The sequence below is a fragment of the Loa loa genome, assembly GCF_000183805.2.
Source record: "Loa loa unplaced genomic scaffold supercont3.126, whole genome shotgun sequence".
Classification (NCBI taxonomy): domain Eukaryota; kingdom Metazoa; phylum Nematoda; class Chromadorea; order Rhabditida; family Onchocercidae; genus Loa; species Loa loa.
In genome coordinates, this window is record NW_018108306.1 from 89,675 (window position 1) to 101,811 (window position 12,137).

The following is a 12,137-nucleotide window of genomic DNA, read 5'->3' on the forward strand; positions in this document are numbered from 1 at the left end:
CAAAACCTTTTAAACAAATAAAAAAAAAAAAAAAAGAAAATAAAAAACTACTACAGTAATTAGTTGTTAAAAAACACTGAGAAATAACAACAACGACAGCAGCAGCAGTAGCAGCAGCAGCAGGAATAGTAGTAGTAACAGTAGCACTAGCAATCATTTTAATATATCGTTATCATTATCATTGTTATCTTTTCATTATCATTTAAAAAAAAAAGCTATATGTTAATAGTCGCTACTTCATCCTACTAACATATCTATCTACCTTTTTTTTCCCCTTCCTCTTCTTTTTTTTTCCGTTTTTAGTTATGCGATGATTTTTGAGCTCTACGACAATTTGTACAGCAAACGAACAGGCAAGGATGCTAGGCCAAAATGCTGCCGTTACTTCCTACCAAATATCGCATTATTTCAACGAAAGGGTAGCAACTCGAAAAAGTCATGTACACAAAGCAATCTATATGATCGCTAAGATTGTTCAGGAAATTCTTAAAGAAGTTGAAGCACAAGAACCTCGATTCATCTCTACACTCATCGAAAATAATGGTCGATATGAAGGGGTAAGCAAAAATTCCAAATCATCATTAAGTCAATGTTTCAATAATGGATTCAAAGATTTGATCTTCTAAATTAATAAATAAAAATTTTCAAAACTATTATAATTTAGAATTTCAGGAATCTCACAACGAATAACAAACATTCATTCAATTTCACATTGCCGATTATGTACCATAGATTAAATTTAATTTTATTCTAAACTTCACAAGTCCTTCTCTGTCCACATCTCTCCCTCTCTTTCTTTCTCTCTCATTTCAATTTCAGTATTCTTTTTGCCCTATATAAGAGATAGTTACATTCACCTTTTGAAATCAAAATAATAAAAATGATGTAAGGAGTCAGACTGACAATCCATCAGATATTATCTTCATGTGTCAATTTGATAGATTGATAACCTATCGTCGTATCACCATCAAGAAAAAAAATGACTCCTTGATAAACATCCTTGATAAATCCCCACTGACATAAGTCTAAAGGTCAAGAAGTTTGATTCAAATTAAAGGACACTTTATTTCTTAAGAATAATATAATTTTATTCTGATTAATGCAGTATCACCTAGGAATAGCCCGAAAGTCTAAACGCTGAGAAATTTGATTCTTGCATGATTTGTTCTGATTTAAAAATCTAAAGATCGTTGAGAAGTTTTAATCCATCATATATTTATATGCGGATATAAAGTAATAGATGAGAATTACCTTAAATGGTTGACTACAGGTAAGCAACTAAATGACCACACAATTAATTATTCATACTCTCTTGCTATACTTTTGATCATAATAAAGAGATCATAATAAATAATAAAGAGGGGTTTTTTTTTTCTAAAATATTCCTTTCTTCCAATGATGATAATCACAATTTCAGATTATAGTTCATTCACCATGCGAATATGAAGTAATCCTATACCTCAATCAAATGGGAGTTTTCAATTTTGTCGATGATGGTTCTATCCAAGGATGTGCAGTTCTAAAGTTAAGCGATGGTCGCAAACGATCAATGTCGTTATGGGTGGAATTTATTACCGCAAGCGGTTACCTATCAGCAAGGAAAATCCGAAGTCGTTTCCACACTTTGGTGGGACAAAGTGTAGAGAAATCGCAATATCGAGATATTTGCAAGATGGTACCTGATACTAGTGATGTTAAATTGAGGATACACGATGATTACATTGTCCAGATAACTTGTGCATTTCGATGCAATGGAATTTGGCCTCGAAGTGCTAGTCACTGGCCTCGAAGTAATATCCCTTGGCCAAATCCATCTATTGCTAATGAAGTGAAAAGTGAAGGTTTCGATTTGTTCAGCAAGGAAACTAATGCAGCCCAAAATCAACCAAATAAACAGGTCTGTTTCGGCAACTGCTTTTTAAGAGAACTTCTCTATTTCCCCAAACAAAGTTATAACGCAACATTATAGTGTTATTTCATTTCATACTAACAATACTGTCTTCAGAAACGGAAAGAAAGACGTTGACATAAAAGACTCGAACACCTATAAATGCCAAAACATTGAAGCCTGAACATAAACTAGCCAAATGTCATTCTCTATCTTCTAATTTTTTTTTATTTTATAACAAACATAACTTGTTTAAAAATTGTTGCTCTTAACTTGTTTAAAATTGTGAACATTACTACGTCAAATGATGTAATCCACCTTAACCCATCAATTCATTATATTGAAAATAATCTTACATAAATTCTAAGCAGGTAGAAAATTTCTAAATTTTCCATGATTTCTTAGGAAAGTTTAAAAAAAGGAATCGATTAAATTCAAACATCCATCTGAGTGTGTGTGCGTGTAAGTGTGTGTGTGTGTGTATGTGTGTGTGTTTCGGCGATTAAACCATGAATCTCTCCCTTCAAAACTGGCAGAACATTTTATTAATTCGATTAACTCTCCGGGGGGAGTACATTCCACTTCATACGCTACCGTAATACATTATTTATAGCGCCATATAATGTCATTCCTGTCATTGATTTTGCACAAATGAGCACCTTCTTCCAAAAAAGGGCATTCTCTAAAGTATATGTTACTAAAACAGCTTCCAGGAAGCAATTCAGATTCTTAAAATTTCGCTAAATGTTGCAAAAATAATGGAATAGAAGACTCTAGCGCTCGAATGATAATCTTTGCATTCTGCTTAATGACAAATACTGAATAACAAAATAATAGTCTCATCAATTGATGGCTTAAGAACTTTAACTACTAGGACCAAATGGGATGACATATAACTATATTTGATCTAATTGTAGCTATCAGAAGACTTATGAGAAAAATTTTAATTTAAGCTTTGATAAAGGAGAAAAATAATGAAGCATCAATCAATCCTTACATTTTTCTCCTCTTAATAACTTGTTAAAATTATCAAGATTATTGTACGATAAGATTTGATTAATTCCTTGATATGACTATTGAATGCAAGATAATTTGTAATGTACAACCGACATGGATCATTACGAAGAGAAAGAAGTCAATTAGTTGGGTGAGTTCGTCCGGTGATTAATTACAGGCCAGCTCAATGGAAGGTGACGCATGGGCAATGAGTTTACACCATGCCGAGAATACATTACTGCAACACGGCAGCAGACGTAAATCGTTTTCAATTTTGAAATGTCTACGCGACACGCATCTCGATTTCCCGCAGTCACCAATTACTAATTACATCTTAAAGACGTTGTTGTTGTTCGAATGTGAGAAGCATTACAATGAATATGAGTGGGAGGAACGATTTATTGGTGATCGAGTCATTGGTATTTTGTAAATGTTTTATCGAAATTAAGCTTAACAGATTAAAAGAAAAGTCTAAAACTCAGATTCATTATAAACGCTACTGATTCAGACTGATCCTTATGTCGTGAAAGGAAATCACTGCTAAAACAGATTACCACTTTCTTCTTCACCCCATTTAATTTTATAAAACGAAAGACTTTTATCAAGCCATCAAATTCAATATACTCTCACTAATCTAAAATTTAAAATTTCTCAAAAAGTTGTTCATCTCTGAGACAACAACACACTGCGCCACAATATTTTTTTTTTTCAAAAGTCGCAAAACTCGGGAAATTCACACTTAGTATCACTGTCACATTACCGCACCAAAATTAAGGAGAAAATATCAGTAATATGTGTCCCGATATATAAAGCTCAAGAGACGGAAGTCCTAATGAGCACAAATTATGAAAAGAGAAAAATCATTCATTTCATGAATGTATTAGAGTGATTACAATTATAAATGAATCTTAATTCCTCTTCCTGACAATGATACATGGAAGAATAGATTCTGTTATTCTGGGTTATAGAAGACAATATTCGTTTTAGGTATTTTCCTCAAATCAAACCAATATTGATTTTTTTTTTTTGCCATTTTTATAGGCAACGATTATACTGAAAATGGAACGAAAAAATTCAAAAATAAAGTTCAGAAACATTCACAAATTTAATATTAGGAACATTTATTGATCTTTTGGAATTATTTACTTCAGGTGTGCTATTACAACTAGTATCCTGTTTACAATGCCGAAAATGTCCGCACTACTTCTTGCCTCAACTGGACCTTCTCAAGGGAGAGCCGGCACATCTTCTCGATCAAAGCGCAAAGATTACTTGGAATCTTGTTCGACAACTGATCCTCAATGTACGCGCTCTTGAATCCTTATAATCCTAGCAAATTCCCCAACTTCCCTTCGCGTTTCCGAAATTTTCGAATAACAATTTCCAGTTTCCGATTATTAAATGTTCCTATTTTTCTTTCGTCAAAAAATTTTTTACAAAAACCTTATATGAAATTTGTATTGGAATTTCTTTCAATTTTCAAAAAACTCGATTATCTTCTCCTGTTGCTCCTGAATTTTTTTAAATATGCTCAACTACTAAACAAACCATCTTCGAATGTTTCACTGAATTTTTAATGCTCAAAACAAAATCCCTGTACGTGTTTGTGCATGTGTGCATATTTCTCATAGTATTTAATTGAATATTTGTTTGTAGTTTGCAGATAAGTTCATTTGTAGTTAAATGTTGCTGTGATCATATTGCTCAACTGAAATGAACCGATGAATATTTAATATCCATTATTTCACCATTAAAATTACTTTTTTGAAAATTATTCCGCGAATATATAACGTTGTACTAATTATTTATAATACCATCTCCAATATCATAACATCTTTTATCATTTACTTTATCATTATAAAGTAGGAAGATGTATATTTTACTTACTATAAAATTTGCCCCACACTTTTACGATCACCTATCAAAAAACCTCTAATTCTGGATTTATTGCATATTTAACTTCCCCAAAGCACAGATTAGAATATCCCTAGATGAATTTTTCCTTTCAAAAAAAAAATGAAAAGTAAATAAATAAATAATAAATAAAAGATTAAAAGCAAAGAATTTCAATCGAGACGAATTACTTGATCTTATTAATTATGATACGTTAGTGATTTTAGTTCTGCAGTAACTTACAAAGTATCTGCTAGATACTTTGTAAAATTGATGTTTTTAGAAGAAAACATTTAGCAAAAGCGATACTGTAACCTTAGGATCTTGCTCTTTGTACAGTGGATCATCCTCGTCAGCATCAAAAAACACTTCATAATTCGTTATAGAAAGGGTTCCCGGTACAACAATGCCTGGCGCAATCAACTTCGCTGCAGTACCATAAGTTGTTTTCTCTGCAAAATATCCCTATTTCAAACTATTTTACATCATAAAACGATATCATGCAAGTAATATCATAAATTAAATGAGCATTTCAAGACGTCAATAAGTTGATTAATTCTCAATTAACTACTACCACCTATGATGGGATGCCACCTTTTATTTTTATCCCTAATCTTTGATCATATCGATTCACTCTTACTCTCCATTATCTATAGTTTCAACATCAGATTTATTCAACTATCATGAAAAGGAATGCAAGGCGAAAATAATGTTCCTACGTAAACTACATAACTATGTACAAAGCAACGCTGCCATCGAATACTACAGTATGCTTCGAATTCTCCTGATGATGAATGGATTGGATGACTCAACCTTTGTTTGAAAAAAGATAAACTATGAACATTAATTTAAAAATTTCGATGTTATAAAGAGATACGAAATGTTGACGAAACATCAAAATATCCGAGATATACTGTCACATAATAACTTTATTTCATTTGCTTCAAGATTTTCAGTAATTATATCATAAATTTACAATTTTAAACTACTGGTAACTTATCAAAAACTGTTCGATTTAAGAATAGATGCTAACAGTTTGGTATAGAAGCGGGTGTCTGCAAAACAGATTTATCAAATATCCAAATCATATGTCCACAAGTGTCAGGTAGGGCACTCATCAAATAGGGTTGTCTATCGTTGGCCTCCTCTTTCCGAGCATCGTCTCAATCCAATTACTTTGGCAGAATCAATTTTAGAAGCAAAAATTTATAAGATATCTCAAGACAGAACACACGACCACTTAGTAAACCTGACCTCAATGAGTTAAAGTTAATTTAGCAAGTATGAAAAGAGACTAATTCGACGAAAATTACAGGAATCATTACAAATCTAATCAGTGCAATTCGAAAGTCGCGATAATCCTGAATTAAGAGAGATGTTTTGACATTTTTTCTTCATTTCCTTACGATGGTGATAATAATTCAAAAACTTGTGCAAAGTTAAATTACTGAATTTTAAGGCTTTATCGTTAGTACTGAATTTTAAGGTCATTTAAACCATCCTTTAAATGTTCGTCAAAACCTTCATTCATCCCACAAAAATATTCGAATAGCAAAAAATAAGGAACAGTCATTCTCGACCAATAACAAAACCAACTCTTTCTGTCAGATCTTTCCATTATTATTTTATCTAAAATAATAGGGTAAATATGGTACTTAAATAAGAACAAGCTATGAAGAAGACCGATAAGATATACGATGTCATTTATTAAACAAGATGTGACGTATTTTGTACAATAACATATTATCAATAAGACAAGGTACCAATATGTCTGCAATACGAAAAGCAGATGGTTTTTAAAAATAGTAGCATGAAAAGATAATCATATGTTCCAGAAGAAGGATTATGTCAATTTGCATATTATTATTCCCATAGGTATAGATGAAAAAATTCATTTTAGTTTTGAAACTTATACGAGGACATTTCTCTCTTTAATACTCTAATTCCTGCTCTTCTTAAAATAGCTTACTCATAATCCCTTTTATAAAGAGCGATTAAACTTGCATCCGACCAATCCATCAGAGCTAAATAATTCCACATTGATTTAATGCCAATACAAGACAGAGAAATATTAGTCCACATATGAGGTCTCGAAGACTTGCACACTATATCGTGTCAAAGGGTTTTTATAAAAAATACATTTGTTTTTCGAAATTACCTTTATTGATGATAAAATTTGTATTCTTGAAAGTTTTTAAATGAATTTTGCAAAAACGAAAACACATTTAAGCAGCAAAATAGTAAAACTTGCAGCTGAATGAAGAATATTTATCTCTTTTTCACATTAACAGTTTTATCCTACAAGCAGTGGAGTTCAGTCATATACCAGCTATTCACCTAACAAAGTGTATCAAGTCCGAAACTTCTTACCTCTTTGCAAATCGATTGCAGCATCAGGTTCAGTGGCCCATTTTTCGAAATCACTTTCATCGACAAGCTCACCTAAAGCAGAACCAGGTTTCAACGATCCTAACGAAACCAGACGTTGTGCTACTAAATCACGCAGCAGATCTTCACGAGCTTTATCAATCTGAAATTGATGATGAGCTCTGGATATTCGATATTTCATGGTCAATCCCTATGACCGGATAAATTTAAAATGGAAATCTTTTTTCATTTTCGAAAACAAAAAGTAACTATCAAAACATTCGTCACATATGTCATGTGATCACTCTCTAATAGTTTGCCAAAGGTCTTTTCATTGGCTTTAAATATGCAAACTAAACCAGCCTCTTTATTAGATGACTTGCTTTCTAATATAGTTTTAAGGCACGCTGCTGAATGATGGCAGCCATAAGGATTCAGTATGAAACGTTTACGTCGTCTTGAATCGTCTTCCCAAACATCCAATTTCCAGAAAGTCTTTCTAAAAATGAACACTAGTAACTATTCAATTAAGATAAACAAATGACAGTGTTTGTAAATACATCGATTTAAAGATGCCAACCAAAATACTCACAAATGTTGGTCTGAATCATTCCACGCACCGCCCGGGTACGACAATAGTGACGTTAATCTATCCAGCAAACGTGCTGATACAAGCAGATCTCTGCGGCGATTAGCCGTAATCAAATGATCATTTATTTGTTCCTCTTTTCGACGTCGATGAATCTGTTCAGCTGCATCACTCTGCAAATTTATTTAACTCAGTAAGATTCCATCACTTAGCAAACGTATGAGAAAAACAGTTACTTCAAATTGAGCATGCTTGCTGATATCCTCAGCCCGTAGACGATTTAGTATGAAATCAGCTTCATTGGCAACGCGCAGGATATGATCTCGTGTTGCGTGTGCCATTAAACGACCTGAATATTCGGTAAATTGCGAAATTAATTACAAAAAAGTAATTTAGAATGAAACAAAGAGATGAAATCAGTGATTAAAAATTTATCAGAAATGAAACTTTGGATTTTTATTGAAATATAACACATTGTAAAATCAGAAAGAAAATCTTGTACATCCAATGTGTACCAAAAAATTGCATGAAATTCGATCTTTATGCATTTTACAAGTAAATTGCAATAACAGTAGGTGAACTTAATATTCAAATGATTTCATATATGCTCGAACAGGATAAACTGCACTTATACCTCAGTAAAACCCATATGACAAAAAAAAATCACTATGAGAACTTCTCATAGATAGCCATACGGTAAATCTTACTAGTGCGATCGATTCGAAATAGCAGGAACGCTATCGCTCAAAATTCACTATACAAAATAATCGGATGATATTGTGAGAATCATGAAGAAGGGATTCTTGTCATAACAGATAAAGTTGAAAATCAAACTTGCCTTCGTTTACAAGTTCAATGAAAGCCAATCCAGCATGCTTCTGTAAAGAGGTCTGCCACTCTTGTGAACATAATAGCATAACCAGTTCGATTACTGATCCTGCCTGGTTTTTCATTGTTTCCATCACTATATTCATGACAACGATTAAAAAATACCATTCATTCAAATATATTCAAATTGCTCCATAGATAAAAGACAATCCTAAAAGTTCACCTTTGGTGTCATTCATAATTTCCTGACCGTGAGTTCCTAACAGTGTTTTCTGAAGATATGAATGGAAGTCGATGAGTATTTCCCGCAGTAGTGGAGCTGTCGTTTCCAAGGCTTGTTGCAACTTGATTGTGAGGTAAGCTCGTCGTTCACCCGTTTCTAACTCGCGATTAGCAAGACTGCTATCCTAAAATATTATTGTATTAAAAAATTAAAATTTGCAAACCTTCTTATACATAATTAAATTTCGAAAGATATGTCCTAAATTGTTCGAATTCAAGAAGAAAGAACCCAGTATTTATCAGAACACAAACATTAAATGTATTCAGGTGATCCTGCCGATAGACATTACTCTGCGGCTCTTTCTTCTTGCTTTCCTGTAGTGATACTGACGAATCCTCCCTGACAAAAACATTTTTATCCATATTGCTATCACCGTGATCAGACAACTCGCCATTCTCTTCAACACATTCTTCGCCTGATTCTTGCCTCAAAGCACTACTATAATCTGCAAGATGGCATGAATAAGAAACGATTTTTTTTCTTTTTTTTCAAAATAACATGGTAGAATTACAAAATAATTCATACCTTTGTTTGTGCCGCCAGTTATAGTTGTATCAAAAAAAGGACTAGGAGTAGATGGTGGTTCTAAAATATCTCTGTATCGAGATACCATCAGCACTGATAAGAAGTAAGTGACCGCAAGAGCCAGGAACTGCGCCTGCCGATTTTCTTCCTAAACAATGCTTTTGCAGTTCTAATATTCACAGAGAAATTATGGAATTAAAAATCTAACTTTCGCGAGATTTATGCTAACAAAAGCATCAACACAAACAAAAGCATGTTTTGACCAACACATTTTTAATGACATATTTACTCTATAAGGTATACAACAGTCGCAAAACGTATTATCATGGCTATATGCTGTGAAACTCGTAAAATATCGCTAAGAAATCAAAACAAAAGCAACGGAAGCGAAATTTACCATATCACGATAGATTACCCCTCTTAACCGTTGTAAATCAACCTCCTGCACCAAATGTTCCGGATCCATAATTCCTCCTTTGCCTCCCTTAAAAAAAAGAAAAGAAATTAACTTTGTCAGTTATACAATGAGGAAAAAAAAAGTGGTAATGAAATACTAACTACGTCCAGTGCGTCCGAAACAAATTCAGCGATCTGCTGAGCACGTGTTACTTGCTTGGCATTCATACATACCATTTTGCCAAAGGAAGTTTTTACACGACAAGCAAGTATATTCCGTACAGCCATCGTTGACACTATAAAACAGTTTCGCACTGCTACTTTTACGATAAATACTGATCAATGTATATTATTTGACTCAAATTGAAATGACTTAAACAAATTTTACCAAGACGTAATATTTGCCGTAATATGCCACCATTAGGCATATTCTTTTCTTGTTCAAGATCACTGAAACTTATTCCAGATGCAAAAACAAAAACATCGGCCAAAACGACAAAACGTGCCAGCAAACGAGCGGCACTACCTATAGCCAGTGCTTCATTTGTTGAATCCATTATTTCCAATTCGCTCTAAGAGAGATTTCTTTTATTAACAATGTCCTAACATTCGTAAGTTAATTTTGACAGTTAAACCATTACAACTTACATTAGGAGATGTAGCAGCAGCCAGAAGAGGAAGTAGACCACCACAAGCCATTACCAACAAATCGATGAGCTGGGATAAAATATGAACACAGTTAGCAACAAATACGCTATTTTCATTGCTATTCACAACATCCAGTATTGTTGAAGTGCCTCTATAAATATTTCAAGTTTTCTGAAAATACTATAAACATTGCATTTTAATAAGTAATGGAATTTTCATTCAAAACTCATACTTCTTCCACTCTTCTACAGTACTTTCGATTGAAACAAGCAAATCATCGAGCAGTCTCAAGTGCACATCCGACCAGCAAAACTCCGGGGTACGGTAGATGGAACTTGGTTGATCAGCTGATATTTTCGATTCATCTTTTCTTTCCACTTCATCCACAAGCCCGTCCTTGGAAAAATGCTTGAAATTAAATGAAACTCCTTTTTTTTTTAAAAAAAAACGGAAATATATATATATATATTTGAGACAGTGAACATTCATAAACTTACTATTGTACGAGCCACACATGAAACAAGATTTTGAACTAAATAGAATATAACATCCGTTTCGCGTTCACCACCCCTTTGAAATTTTATCTGGTGACGTTCCCATGATACCTAAAGAATAATTTAAGGTACAAAAAATTAAATACCTCCACGAAAGTCATTCAAAATATTTCAGCTTTCGGCCAGATTTATTTGTTATAAATTACAGATATACACAAATATATACTTAGCTTATACTGATTTAGTCAGTTTTAATCTTGGGTGCCATGAAGTACGAACAAATCCAGGCAATTACTTCATATTACTTTCACCTAACAGCATCAATATATGAATGACGTATTAACAACCAATATCCTCATGCTCCACTCAATTCTTTTTTGATTATTACTACTCTAAGACAAATTTTAATGATCTAAGTATATTCATTTGTGAAGGTACCCTTTTCCCTCTCCTCTCTATTAATCAAGAATTCAGAAACAAATGTTCAAATTTGTACCTTTGAGTGAGCAATAGCGAGAGTATCGACCCAAACTCTCCAACCTCCATATTCTAAATAAATAGCGTGAAAGAGAAGCTGTGCAAAGATGCGATAAACAAGTTCGCTGATTGCTACTTCATCGTCATTTTTGGGAAAAATGTAAGCCAATGAAATAAGCCATTCTTGCCATACGCTCATTTGCAAAATCGTACGCCGATTATCTCGTGAATTTTCACACATATGCAGCAAATCTTCCAAGAAAATTCGCTTCACCTAGAAATAAGACATAATAAAAGTTTAAATTGAACTAGATCATCCAGAAGCGCCATTACTCTTCCGTTTTCATTTTCGATGTTATAAAAAATGGGGGAAATGGGGAGGGGGGGGGGAAAAAAAAAACTCACAATAAGGTTGAACATCTTCCGATCCTTAAAACGCTGCTCCGGATTCGGGACTTAGCTTACGCAATACCCAACAATTTCTACCGAAAGGGCTCACCTTCATTAGTTCCGAATTATTCTCACTTTGTGTTATCAGATTGGTAATAACTTTTAACATTGCAGGGTTTTCAAATCTCATTACGTTGCTGATTGATGCATGAACCAAATAATTAAGTGTTGGCGTCATTTGCTCGGTAAGTATTTCAAATAGCACGTTGTATGTTGCCAAAGTAAGATGACTAGCGTTTAACAATAACCGGTCAGTTATAAGGGACAATAAATTGAGACTGCTCACTGAATCCGTCTTTCGTC

The 12,137-nt window shown here is 33.3% G+C and overlaps 1 protein-coding gene across 1 annotated transcript in view; it reads right to left on the bottom strand.

The window, feature by feature from the left end:
* The window catches only part of LOAG_17777 (rugose), a 29,796-nt gene that overhangs the window by 10,751 nt on the left and 6,908 nt on the right, over positions 1-12,137 (bottom strand). Inside the window, exons 19-35 of the mRNA XM_020450437.1 lie at positions 11,884-12,136; positions 11,404-11,658; positions 10,911-11,018; positions 10,646-10,809; positions 10,414-10,564; positions 10,154-10,337; positions 9,928-10,061; positions 9,767-9,853; positions 9,370-9,517; positions 9,096-9,289; positions 8,785-8,968; positions 8,572-8,697; positions 7,970-8,082; positions 7,737-7,906; positions 7,508-7,643; positions 7,148-7,307; positions 5,093-5,229 (exon numbers count right to left, since the gene is read on the bottom strand). Coding sequence (XP_020305894.1) covers positions 5,093-5,229; positions 7,148-7,307; positions 7,508-7,643; positions 7,737-7,906; positions 7,970-8,082; positions 8,572-8,697; positions 8,785-8,968; positions 9,096-9,289; positions 9,370-9,517; positions 9,767-9,853; positions 9,928-10,061; positions 10,154-10,337; positions 10,414-10,564; positions 10,646-10,809; positions 10,911-11,018; positions 11,404-11,658; positions 11,884-12,136 — 2,704 coding nt within the window. The remainder of the gene's footprint in view (positions 1-5,092; positions 5,230-7,147; positions 7,308-7,507; positions 7,644-7,736; positions 7,907-7,969; positions 8,083-8,571; positions 8,698-8,784; positions 8,969-9,095; positions 9,290-9,369; positions 9,518-9,766; positions 9,854-9,927; positions 10,062-10,153; positions 10,338-10,413; positions 10,565-10,645; positions 10,810-10,910; positions 11,019-11,403; positions 11,659-11,883; position 12,137) is intronic.